Below are 16,895 nucleotides of genomic sequence, written 5' to 3'. Positions count from 1 at the left end.
ATAGATGATGTCAAAATCATACACCGACAAATCTGACAACCACCGATGCCCTGTAGCGTTGAGCTTCGCTGATGAAAGGACATAAGTTAGAGGGTTGTTGTCAGTACGCACCGTAAAACGGGCTCCATAAAGATAATCGTGAAATTTTTCGACAACTGCCCATTTGAGCGACAGGAACTCTAACTGGTGGATGGCATAATTTTTTTCTGAAGAGCTCAGTTTTCTGCTCGCGAATGCGACTGGCCTCAGCCCCTCTGGGTGTTCCTGATATAAAACAGCTCCAAGCCCCGAAAGGCTAGCATCCACATGCAGTGTATATGGTTTGCCAGGATCAGCAAAGGCTAAAACTGGAGCGTTTGTCAGACAGTCTTTTATTTTCTCAAAGGCTTCAGTGCATGACTCATCCCACCTTTCTCCAAATGGTTCTCTCTCATCCAGATAGACATTTTCCCTTTTTGTGGGCTTTTTCCCACGCTGGGTAGGGCCATAACCTTTAGTGAGGTCGGTCAAGGGGCGGACGATGGAGGAGTAGTTGTGGATGAATCGTCGGTAATACCCACAAAAACCCAGAAAGGAACGTAGGGTCTTGAGGTTGGAAGGCTTGGGCCAAGTGGTCACAGCTTCAACTTTTGTAGGGTCAGCGGCAACGCCCTCAGCAGTCACTATATGACCCACATACTTGACCTTCGTTTGACAAAACTGACATTTGTCAAGCGAAATCTTGAGCCCTACGTCTCTGAGTCTGTCGAGAACTTTCACGAGTCTCTCCTCGTGTTCTGCCAGGGTCTTTCCAAAAATAATCAAGTCATCAAGGTAGACTAATACTTGGAGCATGTTCATATCACCTACGGCTTTCTCCATAAGCCTCTGAAAAGTCGCGGGCGCTCCTGTTATGCCCTGCGGCATCCTTTCAAACTGATAAAACCCTAGAGGGCAAATGAAAGCAGTCTTTTCCTTGTCCTCTTCTTTCATGGCTATCTGATAATAGCCGCTCCTCAAGTCCAGGACGGAAAACCATTGGCTACCTGAGAGACAGTCAAGAGCCTCATCAATACGTGGTGTGGTGTATTGATCTGGAACAGTACGGCTATTGAGCGTACGGTAGTCGATGCACATCCTTACATCCCCATTCTTTTTTCTAACAACAACTATGGGCGATGCGTATGGACTTCTGGACTCTTTGATGATGTCTGCTGCTAATAGCTTCTGGATGTGACGCCGCACATCGTCGATATCCGCTGGAGCAATGCGCCTGGAGCGTTCGCGGAAGGGTCGTGAGTCAGACAGGCGGATTGTATGCTCCACTTCTTTGGCGAGTCCCACATCCAGCTCATGAAGGGAGAATACATCGGCTCTCTCCAACAGCTTTTGTCGGAGCCTTGCTTTCCATCCTTCTGGGACAGGCGATTCACCAAAGTTGATCATACTGGCATCAAATTCCTCAGCTGCTGACTCTTGTTTTGACATTGTAGTAACTACATCAGTGACACACAGATGACCCAAGACAGCGCCTACTGGAATTGTCACTTCCTTCTGCGACTCATTTTGAACCAGAACGGTTAGTCGATTAATGTCCACAGCATTACTTGGTATCACCATAGGTTGCAGCAAGATACCTGATGGGAGAGTAGCTGTACTGGAGGCTTCAACCATCAGGATGTCATTTGGTAGTGACTTTCCAAGCACAACTTTACAGACTACTTTACCACTGCCGCCTGCAGGTAGGGTAAGTGAGCTTGGACCCTGAAACTGTACAGAACCTACTTCAGCATCATCTTGCTCTTTTGACCAATCCATAATTTTTTCTTTGTCTCTTGCAGGGCAAGTGTTCTGTATGCCGAAGGTGTGGGCTACAGTCACTTCAACCTCATCTTCACGTAGCTGAGCTAGCCGCTTGGATAGATTAGCCTTGGTATTTGTCCCTAAAATCACAGGCGTCTGATCGGGACCAGGTGGATCAGGACAAACGAGGGCCAGGACCGATAGAGCAGTGGGCGATCCTGCTACTTTCTTTGGGAACTCGATGTCCACCACCACATAGCCAAGGTAGGGGTAGTTGGTGTCGCTTAAACCCCAAATGTTGAGTTTGCTCACTGGGTGAATAGTGGTGTCAGCCAGATATTTCCGGTACCAGGTTTCAAAGATGATGCTTACCCGAGAACCGCTGTCAAGTAGAGCATTACACAAGTGTCCATTCACTTTCAGGGGCTCCAAAGATGGTGGCCCTATTAAACCCTCTGGTATGCCTGATGGATTAAGCCCGTCCACTGCACTCTTTCTCACAGTGCAATTAGTTTCTTGTGAGGTGGCACCACCAGTAGGTGGAGGGCTGTTGGTCTTCGCCCTTTTGAGAGCTTGAATGAGCTTCTGGATCACTTTGTGTTGGTTCTCAGGGTTTTTGCACTTTCCTGCCATGTGTCCAATTTCACCACAGCGGTAGCAGAAACGTTCCTCTGTTTCAGCCCCTTGTCGGTGTGGAGTGTTTACAGTCATTACTGTAGGTGAAGCTGTAGATGGACGAGGCAATCTTGAGTTCACTTTCTGCTGTAACTGTTTGACTTGTTTCCTCAGAGCTACGACCTCTGGATCCATATTAGTCTCTGGAGCTTTTTCAAAGTTAGTCTGCTGGTTTTCATTCTGTGTGACTTTGTCTTGTGTAGAGAGTGCTGCAAACATTGATTTCACTTCTTTAATTTCAGCTCTCAAACTCTGTATCTCTGAGTGTTTGCTTTCTTCTTGAAGTTTAGTATGAACTGTATACACTGAGTGGTTTAGCTTTGCTCTGGAAGCTTCATATTCTTCTTCTGTTCGAATTTCTTTCAGAAGCTCGAGGAAGGTTGGGGGGTTCGCCCTCCTCTCTCTCAGTCGGAGCTGAATTAACATCAAGTCAGCATTAACTGCACCTCTAAGAAGCTGCTCGAGCCGTGCACCATCCATGGCACTGGGAGGGAGACCACCTCTTTGTATCACTTTGGACAGGCAACGCTCCAATCTCCTTAAGAAGTCAGATAATTTCTCACCAGCTTGTTGCTGCTGCATTCTGAATGCAAAATACAGGTCATCTCCTGACTCTGCTAGTCCAAAGGCATTTTCAAGGGCCTCTAAGCACTTGTCGGGGAGAACATCAGGATCGGACAGGCGCACTGCTTTTATCACCTCTAAGGCTGGCCCCTTTAAACTTTCCATTATCCTCCTCCTCTTATCCTTGGCAGAACCCTCGCTCTCTTCTACCATCAGGTAAGCTTGCTCCAACCAGTGGTCGAATTGTTCCTCTCCAGCCGGAGTAGGTACAATACCTGAGAAGATCCGCAGGCGGCGGTATCCTCCACTTTCCACCGATGGCTTAGCTGATTTATCGAACAGGTCACCGACAGCACGAAGAATGGCTTCAGTAGGTGAGACGGGCTGTGGAGTCAGTAAAGCCTGCACATCTTCCATAGACTTTCCTTCTGCTTGTAGCAGGGCATTAAGTTTAAGGTTAAAATCTCCATCAGAACATTCACTTTCAGCAACAGTGAAAATTGGCCATTCTGTTTTCTCATCCAAGCTCAACACTTCAGATGGGACGTTTGCATTGGTTAATTTTTCTCTGCACTCACAAAGCACTAGTACTTCCTTTCCAGTTTCACTTAGCATTCTTCCTCTCACTCGTACGCGTCCCAAACATTTTACAGTTTGTAATGTCTCTTCAATTTCTGTTACTTCTGTCTTCTCAGGGACAATGGTCAGCAAGGCTTGGCTCTCTTCCAAGTTCTCACCTCGACACCAGTTCTTCAGCTTGTTCCTGTACATTGTGACAACCTTTGATGAACTTAATTAAGCTGCTACACTGACTGTATATTGTTTTGTTTCAATTATGTTAGAAATCCAAACCTAATTTATTCTATCCCAGCGGTGCCTCCATTTTATGTAGCACTCCCCTCAATAGACCTTTTACTAAGGGCAGGCTTCTGGGTTCATCTATTATATTTTTAACCCTATTTTTTAAGTAACTGTTCACAAGCAATTTGGATTTCAATGCTCACTCATCTAATAGGCAATAACTATGCTCTCTTTTAACTCTGGCAAAGAAATATCACAAGACTCTATTTTAGAGAAAATAACAAATCAATGATTTACTTCAAGTAAATGCATTCAAACAAAACACAAATACATTTTAAGTGAAAATATGTTTAAAAGTAAATTCTCTGTTGTCTCTTTTTGTTATCACAACACTTAGACTAGATCATGAAAGATCTGATTCACTGTCAGGTATAAAATTAACCAAAATTACCAAAACTACCGTTCTAGTTAAATAGAACACTTTTAACTTCCCCAAAAATATATGGAACACTCCTTTAAGTTTCAAGATACTCCTTTAAGTCGCAATAATACTCTCAAACACAAAGCAGTGGGCCCACACTCACACACACATACACACAGCCGGCAAACAAAATAACCCCGTTGCAGGCCTGATATGGTGACTTTTGAGTGCGAGGAAAATCCAACTTTAATCCCAATGATCCAGGAACAATAAAGGAAAATGTTACCTCCAATCCAAAGAACAACCTTTACCAGGTCCAAGTCCTGAAGGCGACACTGCAGGTAGACTGAAAACAGGCAGGTGAACAGGCAATGGGTTCTCCCTCGCAGCCCGGGACGATGTCCACCAACGAAGACGACGACGACGACGAGTCACACACACTGGCAGCGGCCGAGCCGAATCCTTATGCTCCCGCGTTGAGACCACAAGGCACAGCCAATGTCAGTAGCTGGTTTAGCTCCCCACGGCTAAGTCCGTTCACTTTGATAGCGAATGCTAACACACACTCCGAGTTAGCTTAGTAGCTAGGCTAAGCTAAAATACAGTGCAGCTTCGCCAGGAGCTCCGAGCTGAAACTCCTCAAACTGTACACCGAACAGCAGCAGCTCCAATGTCCAAGTTCTGAGTGTCGAGCAGACAGTCGCTTGAACACTGAAACTACACACTTAATTATTGTCTCTGTAGAACTTTACACTCGCGGCCATGCGTCTCTTGTGTTTCGTCACGTCTCTCTCTTTTTCTCCGTCAAGTTTTTTCCCAAAAACACACACCTCTCACCTTCACTCACTTCCAGTCTACACCTGTCAATCACACCTTAACCAATCAATGACCAGGATCACACTTCTTCTCAATCAGTACTTCCTCTCTCCCTATGAGTTCCTTCAAAATAAAATAAAATATTTAACCATGTACATTTGTGTCATTTTAATCTCATCTCTTACACCTTACTCTTATCACACTATTTTAACCTTCATGAAATATTCCTTTTACATTTTTAATACACTTTTAATAACATTTTCAAACAAATATGAACTTTTTTAAACCATAAATTATTCATTATTTATTTTATGAGTAAGGATTTTTAAACAGGGTTACATATCAGCCAATTTATTGTGTCTGTTTTTATTGATATGATTATTAATTTCATATTAAAAATATATTTTGAATGTTAACTGTAATTGAACAGTCAAAATGTTGTACTGGAATGTTTTATTACATTATATACTATGCTATATTTAAACATTACTACAGTATCATTACTTAATCATATTATATAGGATTCTGGTGTACACTGTTTACATATACATACATATCTATGTATATTGCTGCTACTAATCACACCAGTCACTATTGCTTTGTAATTTTTTTACTTCAATTATTTTTTAAATTTCATTTCTGTTCTTCTTAATTTTATATATTGATAATTATTTAATTTTCACTGTTATAAAAAAAGTATCTTATCATTTTCATAATCTCCAAACTATCAGAGGTAGCTAGCTTAGATAGTGAGCCAGCTTGAGTTTTGTAAAAGACAAGACTTCACTCACATCACTTTGCCTAATTGTACTCAGTAATAAAGAAGTTATGTGCACCTAATTCTGATTACCCATTACTCGCAGTTTGCAAGTGCTATAATTGTTTAAATCATTTTGTGAACATTCAATTTCATCATGTTATCGTTCTACAGTTTTCTGCTGTCAAAATAATAATAATACAATTGGTTGTAGGTGTTTTGGTCTCTACACATATAAACAGTATGTGTGCAGTGCACATAACAGTAGAAGCAAGTTCATTGCTTTAATTAATGGGTTGATTAATTAATTTGATTTTGTATACGTTTGCCAAATTGTTATCACAGTATCAGACAATATTCTTAATATTGCTATAATTTCAACCGTATCACTGAGCCCAGAACACCACTGGTACTGTTCAGAGCAACATTGATATTGTTGAAGTGTGGCCACAGTCTACCACCAGACTACAGAGCAGCTTCATTCCTCAGCTCATCCTTAACACTCAATAAAAAATCAGGTTTTGGACTACACCTTACAATTCCTTACAGGAGACTGTGTTGTAGAATGACAGTTAAATGAATATTTGAACCTTGATAAGTATTTTATAAGTGACTAAACTGTCCCTAATGTATGTCAGATAGGCAAACAAAACACAAATCAGTGGAGGTGTTTCCAGCATCATGACCTCATTCAATGTTTTTGCACATACTAAAACAACCAACTATAACATAGCAATACATTTTTTCACTATGAACATGACAAACCTCAAACCACAGTGTGGGTTTCAGAGCTCAGTAAAAAAACCACTTGACTGTTTCACAGAAAGAGTCCAGTTCTTGACAGGAAGTCGTTGTCAGCAGACTCTGATACATTACCAATTTGAAACACATTTCTGGACAAATAAAGGAGACAGAGTCAACAGGTGGTGCAGGAGGTGAGGGTGCTTCTGCTCTTCAAAGGCTGTAGTTTGTTGAGAGGGGCCAATATAAAGACTGCATACACAGTGCAGACAGTCTGTATTAGGACAGTGATATGTTTCTTCATATTTGGTTCTTTAAATGAAACAGTCACAACAACAGTGATTATAAAGGCATATTAGATTCAGCATGGAGACCAGCCTTGTCTCAGCCTGGGATTAAAGAGGAATAAAAACTAAGTAACTCAGTAGAAATGTTGCTAACTGTGCTGGATTACATAACACGGGCAAGTAAGTCCCTGCATGTTTCCTCATCCTGTATTAAGATGAATGAGAACCAGTGCTGTTAGGAAAGTCTCAATAAACAGAGCCGGCTTGAGTAAATGATGTTTGTAATGTGAGCTAGTCTAATGCTGTCATGTACAGATGAATGCAGGTGGTGGTCTGTTAGCACCTCATTGTTTCAGAGAGCAGCACACTGCAGGCACGATTTATTAAACAGGGTTATAAAATCTACTGAAGTAGGCGGTTTAAAGGGTCAGTTCACCCAAATTACAAAACATATTCTCCATACAGATAGTCTGCATCTATAAAAGGCAGGTAGATGTTCAAATCTGTTGACAAAGCTGCTGAGAAACTGCAACGGACGACATCAGAAGTCATGAATGAACTTACTGGTGACTGTGTCTGTGCCAATGAATGTAAAGTAAAATATTCATTCATGGACAGTAGCATGGCGAAGTACACAGGTAGGTGTAGGTATTGTCTCTTCATTGTGAAGCTTTGACCAAATATTCAGTTTGAATCAGAAACAAAATCACTCCACAATCATCACATTAAAAAAAACACAGCAGTCAGTTCAGTCAGAGCAACGTGTCACTGTGCTGTTTGTTTCAACGACTTCAGAGCTGGAAGGATGTCGTCCAGGTGACTCACTCCTGAAAAACACACACACACACACGCACACTTTCAGTAACTCTTTTTCAGAGAGGAGGTTTAAATAAGTCTGAACTTAGTCACAATGGAAACGGATCCCTCAAAAATAAACCTGTTCTTGTTAGGTGAGTTTTAAGGCGTAGCTTCCCCTCAGGCTGAACACGTGTTTCAATCAATCTGACAGACTGAAACAGGAAGGGGCCCTGTTTTTGTACTAAAATGCTGATAGATCAAATCAAGTCAAAATTAGTAGAAGGCACAGCTGTCATGGTGTGTTTATTGTGTCATATACCTAGAGTCTGTAAAATGTCCGTGGTGAGGGCATGGAAAGCAGGGAAGAACTCGTCATGCTGCTTCACTTTGACGATGATGCTGCAAAGAGTGAAAGGACATTTTTGGGTTTCTGTATCTCTGTACTAAAATAATTCAAACAATATATCTGTGTTGTGTTTGTGTGTACCTGTCAATGTCAGCCTCTCCCAGCAGCTGATGGAATCCAGCAGTGTGTTCAGTGGAGGAAACCAGTCTGGCCACCTGGTTCACGACCTCAGCAGGAGGAACCCTGCTGTCTGACACAAAAGCACCAACACCAACTCAACATTTTTAGTCCAGTGTCCTGTCATTCCTGCTGGACTGCTGTTTAAATAAAGAACACATGAAGTTTGGATTCTAGCTGAGGGTTACCTAGCTCCAGAACATCTCGGAGGTTCCTCATGGTGTTGGTCATCTCTCCCAGCCTGGTGTAGACCTCGTTCATACGTGGGTACACTCCGCTGAGGGAGGTGACGTCAAACAGCTTCTGGAAGTGGGACACTATGGAGCCCAGAGTGTATCGAGTTGGTCTCCTGAGCACCTGAACACACACAGCAACACTTTCAAAACTTCTAGTCATTCATTCATATTGTTTTATAATGCATTCATAATGCTTCATGACCACATCAAACTGCTATCACACATTATAGACGTGACTTTTAATTACTTATATATGAGACAGTGGCAGGTTTCATGTACAACCTTCAAGGCACCATTCAAAATAAAAAAGGCAATCATGTAAACACTACCTTAAGCAAGTAGTACAAAAGTACTACAGTGTTCTACCTTCTCATCATCAGTCGAGATGTTTTCCAGCATGGTGTCCACCAGCAACATCATGTCTTCCACCTTCACTGCTTCTGCTGCACCATGGTCACTATCAATCGACTGCCAGGGCATCAGTCTGCTAGTCAGTTTATTTAAACCCTGCTGCAGATCCTGCCAACATTCCATACAAGAAATCTAGTTGAGAAAGTAGAGCAAGTGTAGAAGATTTGGATACTGAAGCCTGCAGGCAGGTGGTGTTTACCTTCAGTAGGTGGAGCTGCTGGGCCCACACCTCCAGTGTGGGGACCAGGGTGTGAAACTCTGCCTGCTCCAAACCAACAGAGCAGGTTTTCTGTCTGTGCAGTTGAAGCGGAGCTCTGGGATTGGTCACTACAGAACTGATCTCATTCAACAGCTGGAATTCAGGAGAAGACAAATCCTGTTAGTAATGTTTAGTAAAGAAATTAGATTTGAGAAAACAACAAGGACCAGACCCCAGGTGAAAGAAGACGGGAAATACTGAGCTAAGAAAACTTAACAGACCTTGTGGAATCAAACAATATACTTACATGATGATAGTGTGCACACTGACTGGCTTCTCTGGTTTGATCGCTGATGTTCTCACTGATCTCAGTCGTCTTGCCTTCTTTCTGCAATCTGCAGAGATAAGTTAGATCGATACCTGGAGATTAAAACTCAGAGGTTACTGTGGCAGTCTTCTTGTCACATAGTGACTGGAGGGCCAAGCTTCAGTGTTGATGACAGAACATCAATCCACCATGCTTAGTAAGACTTAAGGACAGTTGTTCCCAACCTTTCTGGCTTTTGCCCCCTTGTCACAGTTTATCAGCACTTGTAAGACAGATGATCCATCCTTCAATAACACTTGTTTCTAAGTTTCTTATTTCTAACTGTTTTAATGTTGCTGACTGATAATAGAATGTTAAACTAATTAAAACATTTCAGAAATTATGACTACAAGAAAAATAAGCAATGGTTCAGTTAGGTGTAATGGTGTAACAATTTCAATTCTAATTCCAAAAAAACATTGAAATAAGCATTTAATTTCACTTTTTTCAGAAGTCACTAGATGGTGGAAGGGTACAGCTTGACTTATTCACATGCAAAAAACACTTTTGCAGTGTGTCTATGTGGGTGGGTGTGTACACACGGTGAAATATTGTTATGACATTTAAATAAATTATTTAAATTTGACAATATAGTGTGGTACATTTAAAAAAAAACAAGGTGGTTTTGTCACAACTAAAACCATATAGCCTTTGTTTTTAAAGAAGAATTTAAAATGTCAGTGAGATTTGTTGGAGGATGAAACCAAAGATCTATTTCTCTTTACAAATCCAGATTTGATACTGTAACGACACAGCAATGCTGAAAAAAAAAAAAAAATCAAACCAAATCAAAAATGGAACTGTATTGTGACCATGAAATTTTAAGTCAAATTGAATTATAAATTTGGAGAATGCAACACAGCAACTAAAGTGTACGTCTTCACTCTTTAATGCTTATGCTAGCTACCTGCAGTGCTTCACTGTACTGCCTACTGAAGCCTGGTCCTATGCTACAGAGCAGCCTTTGAAAGAATATGTGTGTTCTTATTTTTGACATGCAAAGAAAGAAAACAACAGATATAGCCTTGTTTTCTTAAAAACAGATAATTGTCTTTTAATCTTGGACAAAAAAACTAAAGGGAACTTCCAGTTATGAGAACATTTTCCCTCACAACGTCATGAGTAGAACATCAGTGGATGGTTTAAATGGTTTTAACACACCTGAAGGCAGCGTAAGCATTAGATACACAGAGAGGACTTTGCTGTCAGTGTCCTCATCACACCTGTGGTACAGTGAGCATCATCAGTGTTCCTACCTTGTGTTGTTGCATTTGTTCGACCCCTCCAAACAGCGGAGTTTGTGTTTGTAGAACTTCACCTCTTTGCGTGTTGGCCTGCACACAGAAACACAGTCAGCATGAACACTGGTATGATAGCTCATGTGTTTGTTCCAAGAAAGGTTTGTTCCAACACACACACACACACCTTGCCTCCAACTCTTGCTTCAGGCACTCCACCTCCCTCTCTAGCTCTTCTATTTGACTTTTGCTTCCCTTTAGCTGGTCCTGGTACGCCTTGGAGGAAATTTAAGAGTATCACCTGCTGCTTTACGGAACAAACAATCTGAAAATGACTAAATATTTGTCAGTAACCTTGAGAAGAGTTTTAGAAGATGGAGCAACATTGCTGGATGCCTTCTCGAGTCTTGTCTGATGAGCCATTTCAGATCTTTCTGCTTCTTTGACAGACCTGGAGTGAAAATGAACAGCTTAGTGCAGACAGAAGTAACAGTGCTCATTGGGGGGTTTCATCTCTACAGTTTTTGGGCGGCATGTGTTACCTGAGCTCATCCAGCAGCTGAGCCATTTTAGTCTCATAGAAGTCGATCACATCCAACACCCTGCAGACACGAGAACCAGGAGAGATGGAGCCATCAACTAACAGATCATTTCCTGTCTGAACAAGACCACGAGATGCAACGGAAAGCTGTGGAAAGTCTAGCTTCAATTATGATTTTTTTTTTGTATTGAAACACACAACGGCTGCTGCTTAGTTTCTATATTCCCTATCGCCATAGCCTAATGGAAGCTCACAAAATATGCTAATTAATATCTTAGTAAAATCACAGTGTGCTCATGTTTTACACCGTTCAGTTAGTAAAAAGAATAAAAAGACAGTGGCTGCCTCTGTGAGTCAGTCATGTTCTTACTGCTGGTCTGCAGGAGACTTCTGCTTGATCACTTTGTTGCAGATGTGTTGGAACGTCTGACTCTGTCGAGCCGATCGCCGCTCTTCTTCTTTGATGGTGAAATAAAGTTTTCTTTCAAGCTGAGCTGCTTCCTCCCTCTGTTTGGACAGCTTCTGCTCCAGAACCTGACACACTTTCTAGAAAATAGGTTTTTTTCCTCACTCAGAAGAAAATATTTTCTGACTGAAACTGATTAATAACAAATATACACAATCTATTAGCCTATTTTTTACATCATTATACAAAATTAAAAATCTGTATCTTCTGAAAAATATCTGTCAGGGTTGATTTTCTGAAAGCTATGGTAAAAATACAACAGTTATTTACCCACATTTCTAAATTATTAGGTAATCACTCATGTATGTAAAACTGTGCGGTCTCTGAGCAGCATATCTCAGCCTGAAGTGGCTTGTTGTGGTAGTTTGTTAACAAACCTGTGCTTCCTGTTTCTCCTGCTGCAGTTGTTGAGTGTGGCTGTGCTGTTGGACAGCCTTGCCGAGGTAGCGGTCCTCCAGGTCTTGGACTTTGGTCTTCACCACATCCAGTAGCTCCTCCAGCTCTGTGACCCTCTGAGACTGCTGAGCTGCTCTGCCCATGTGCTCATGAGCCTCCTCTCTAGAGACACACACACAGAAGTTTCAATCTCTAAATGCACCAAGTGCTGACAACAGCACTCAGATAAGGTTGGGTGTGATTAAAATGACCAACATGATGACTGATTTCAGAATATATGTGATCAAAGAACAGGTCAGAGAGACTAACCATGCATTTAATGCACACCTTCACTATAAAGCAATCTAAAAGGATACACCTGAGATTTAGTGATGCACTTCCATAAATATAAAGAGATTAAAAAAGATGTCAAAATGGAAGCAGCAGTGGCCGAGATATTCTGACTTTAAGTCCCTATTATGATTCAAGCTCCAAAATTGTTTTCCATAATGCAGCTTAATAGCAATTTTCATCACAGCCTCAACACTGAGGGTGCCACAGTTTCAACTCTAAATGAAAATTCTATCAAAACGAGATTTTAATTTTGATCATCGAAATCAAAAACAGATTTGCCGATTCCACAATCTCGGCCCACCTATTTGCATGTGTCCGACACAAGTCCTTTGGAACAAAAAAAAATCTCTTCAAAGATGACACATCTGGCTTAGCTTTAGCCTGCAGCTAGCTTAGACTTAGCCTGCAGCGCCACCTTCAGACTCTTCTCCTGTGTGATGAAGACATCAGCTGACTGGTACCAGAGGAAACTCTGACAGCGTCAGAGATGTTGGTTTATTCACCTTTTTAGAGATCCTTTATTAATATGTTTGTGAAGAGGGTTCACTCTGGACAGATTTGAGAAACTGAACAAACTGAATCTTTTGTTTATTGTTGAATCACTGAAGGCTGGTAATTTTGGTTGAACTCTGGAATCTTTATTTTTAGTGAATGTCATTTGAGCTAGTCAAACCCTAGCATAGCTGTCAGTGTTGAAATAAAATGTTTAAACTAAAAAGATAAGTTAAAAAAATTTGATTGAATTATGGATATGGAGATTTGTGACACCTTTACTCAACACCCATACCTAAACTCTACTTTTGTTGAGACCTTTGTTATTGGAATTGTTATTTTTAAATGTTGTTAATTGTTATTACTAAATAGACATAGTCATTTCTGAAATATAGATATATATTTGAGGCTGGTAACATCTGATTTCATACACTGATGAAACACAGCAGGCTTAAAAATACAATATTTAAGATGTATGACCAGTATTACAGTCAGCTGGTTTCCCTGTCATCACTTCTCACTCTGCTGGCACCTACCCAGCCTGAGGCTGAGACTTCATACCTGCACTGAGCTGTAGGACTCAGGAGGAGAATTTCTCGTGTGGTGTTGATCAGATTAGATGACAGGAGGACAGGTGGTCGACACACACTGCAGATACATTATTAAATAGATACAGACCCACAGTAATACACACTGCAGGAATTTATACGCTGTCAAGACCCTCAGCTGTTCGTCCACTGCTTTACTTCAGTCTGAGTTCTCACTGTAGGAGGAACACATAAATCTATCATACTGCCATATACTTTTTTTTATTTCCAATCATCTCTTTTGTGGTGGATTTCTTTGGTGTTGGATGGAGACATGAGACAATACAGTTTTCTGTTGTTTAATAGATTAAATTTGTTCTAATTGTGACATCTCTAAACTATGTCAAGACGTCCAGTCTGGAAAGCTAACTGAGGTTTAAAAAATAAATAAATAAAAATAATATAACAATTTATCCAGATAAGAAATATGCCATTATACCAGTGACTGACTTACTTGATTGTTTTGGGATTTTTATGCTTAATTCAGATAAAATAAATAAACATGTATGAAACCACATTTGGTTTCTGAATGCCATCCTAATATTGCTGCAGCAAACTAAACTAACTGCCATTGTAGGACTTTTGTATTTCACATCACACATTTTCTGATGCATTTTAAAATGATTATACATTTTTTAAATAAAACTCTTCTCCAGATGAAATAAAGATGTTTGGTTTCTCCTCGAGTTCATTAAGGTATCTGGTTTTCCTTAATGTATTCATTCTTAAGTGGTCAATATTTTCTTTTATTTTCATTATTTGCTTTGTCACTCCTCTCTGCCATAAAAGAAAAACACAAGATGGGAAGATTTGAAGTTTGTATTTGCATATCGAAAAGCCCAGAAAATGTCATGCTTTCATTTTTTTACTACTTTATTTTTGGGTTAGGTTACACTTGCTGCTTCTAGAACAGACGCATCACAGCAGGCTGCATGCACGTCAACACATGCACTCTAATTTATCACTATTTCAATCCCAGGTTATCAACTGCTGGAAATCTCCAATATAAGGAAGCTTCCTGCATGCATCCATCAAGATCTACATAGAGATCCAAACTCTCTAAAAACCTCCCATTTACTCTTCTGTCATTCAATGAGGCTGGTGCTTACTGTAATACTTTACTGTTGGGATAAAATCTGAATTTCTATGGTAAATACATCATTTTTTTTGACTAACTTGAGTTGGTTGTTGGACTTGATGAGCTCCTGGATGAGCGCCTGTCTCCTCTCTGAGTCTGTCAGCATCATCCTCAGAGTTGTCCTGATCTCACCAGCTGACTTCTTGTCCAGCAGAACCAAGTCTAAGAACACGTGGAGTCATGAGAGTATTTATACCGGACATTCCCAAAACAATTATCTGCAAACCTCTCCGAAAAAAGAAAGCATCTGCAATCATTTTCTAATGTTTCTTCAAACTGGAATTTCATCGTGACAACAATAAACTAGGCAGCAGGAGGCAACAGAAGCTACTTAAGTTAACTAATTTTGTATTCAAACAGAAAAAGACTTTAATATTCTGCTCAATGTAGCAATTCAATCAAACAACATGATTTACTTTTTTCAGACACATTAATTTAACTCAAACATACTTTTATGTTGCTAAGAAATTTGACCATTGTTTCTTACCAGAAAGGTTCTTATTCTCGACAGGATCTGCAAAATACACTGATTTAAACCCATGACGTTGCAGGAGTTTATTCACATCGTCCCATTCGACCTGCTCCTGCTGCAGAAAACAAGGACATGAAATCAAATGAGTTCAGCAAACATCACAAACAATGTGAACCTGATGAAGAAATCTGAGCTCTACCTGGAACTGCCCATTAGTCCACAGATACACATATGTCTTATTTCTTGACTGTAAAAAATGTGCTGTCCTGCTGTCCATACTTAAAAGTCCTTGATCACCTTCCTCCTGTCAAACCCACTAGTGATCAGGTTTCACAGTGCCTACAGCTGAGAGGAGCTGCCACCACAGCACCTCAATAATGAATGAAAGGAGATCCACTCCCCCCTGATCTGTCAGACACACCTCCCCTACACACACACACACACACCTCTAATACATCGCTAGCATCTATTTGATTATAATGCTAGTTTGTTAATGATGACTTACCAGTTCCATCGCTTCACCACACTGCAGGAAATAAAACACACAGTGTAAGTCTTCGGACAGCTATGGTATGACTGGCAATGACTGAATTCGACGTCGATATAATACATTTCAGGAAATGTGTGATAATTCTGGTTAATTCTGCATACAAGGAACCTACTGAGCGAGAGTTGCATTTCACTACGTTAATAAACTAACGCATCCAAGTTAGCATTTTCAACTTGGCTCGGTTAGCTTCTGTAGCTAACAAGGTAACGCTGCAACGTATTAGCTGTGTATTTGTTCCTGTTAGCGGACTTACAAAGTGACAGACATGGCAGTAATAACTATGTAAGTTACCAAATTGTTTGTGTGTCTGTTGACAGCTGTCCAGTTTTCCGATAACACAAAGCAGAGTGTTTACTGTGAGCGACAAGCCTCTTCCGCAATTCAAACAATGGCGCCGTGACGTAATCGTACTAAACCAATGGGATTAGGCTGTTTGACTTCTTTGACCAATCGGTGTGTTTGCACCACTGTTATGGGTCAGATCTGATCTGACCCAAAATGTCCACTTATACCACAGTCAAGAGAATCGTTTTGCATTTTCTGTCCGTCCTACATTACACTACACTAGTTTTTATTGCACAGTGCACAGTGAGGTCTACTGGGAGCAGTGCTGGTTGTAGAGGCTGACAGCAGCAGGAAGGAAGGACCTGCCATACCTCTCCTTCACACACTTGTATCAGTCTATCACTGAAGGAGCTGCCCAGTGCTGTGGTAGTGTCCTGCAGGGACATACACACACATTCATACACATAAACTGGCTTCTGTCAATTTACAGACATTTCAAACATTCCCTGTTGGCTTACCTGTACAAAAGCTTACTCCTTGATTTCAGTATAACACTAAATTATACCCCAAAAGTGAAACAATTGTGTTGGCATATGGCATTGCTGCTGTGTGATTTAAAATAAATTAAATCTTTCCTTTCCTTTAGGTGTTTCTTTTTCCTTTCGAAGAAAGTTTGCTTCTGTTCAAACACATTGCTGTTGACTTTTCAAATATCATTTTTCGATGTTTAGAGCAAAACAAACAACATCTGTTCTTCTGTTATGACTGTCTCTGCACATTAAGGCAGAAGTAGGGGTGCTTAAGTCAGTGCTTGCCCTAGCTTTTGTTGAAGACCTATGTCCATGATTTTGGTGGAGGGTTTGGAGTTACTTCCCCAAGAAAATAATACATTATCAATCAATATAAAAACATATCAATTCATTCATTTATTCATGCATCTATTTATGTATTACCTTGCAAAATGCAAGAATGCGGAAAAGAATATAGAAATAAATGAACTTAAAAATAGATAAATGAAT

General features: G+C 40.6%; 1 protein-coding gene across 2 annotated transcripts; it reads right to left on the bottom strand.

The window, feature by feature from the left end:
- Window positions 1–6,495: 6,495 nt before the first annotated feature.
- On the bottom strand, window positions 6,496–15,999 carry cep70 (centrosomal protein 70). Of its 2 annotated transcripts, XM_084347422.1 has the most exons (17): window positions 15,883–15,999; window positions 15,547–15,567; window positions 15,057–15,156; window positions 14,608–14,731; window positions 12,001–12,181; window positions 11,528–11,703; window positions 11,159–11,218; window positions 10,971–11,067; window positions 10,804–10,892; window positions 10,635–10,712; window positions 9,319–9,406; window positions 9,012–9,164; window positions 8,768–8,920; window positions 8,354–8,522; window positions 8,130–8,238; window positions 7,962–8,041; window positions 6,496–7,671 (listed from the first exon to the last, which is right to left on the bottom strand). In XM_084347422.1, the coding sequence occupies exons 2-17, from the start codon at window positions 15,553–15,555 to the stop codon at window positions 7,610–7,612; spliced, it is 1,728 nt and encodes a 575-aa protein (XP_084203548.1). In that variant the 5' UTR covers window positions 15,556–15,567; window positions 15,883–15,999; the 3' UTR covers window positions 6,496–7,609. The 2 variants fall into 2 exon arrangements, with proteins under 2 accessions (XP_084203548.1, XP_084203549.1); XM_084347423.1 differs by lacking the exon at window positions 15,547–15,567.
- Between the last annotated feature and the right edge of the window lie 896 nt (window positions 16,000–16,895).

Source organism: Pagrus pagrus (assembly GCF_965226575.1).
Source record: "Pagrus pagrus genome assembly, chromosome: 24".
NCBI lineage: Eukaryota > Metazoa > Chordata > Actinopteri > Spariformes > Sparidae > Pagrus > Pagrus pagrus.
Note: the sequence above shows the minus strand (reverse complement) of the source record. Positions and strands in the feature narration are given on the sequence as shown.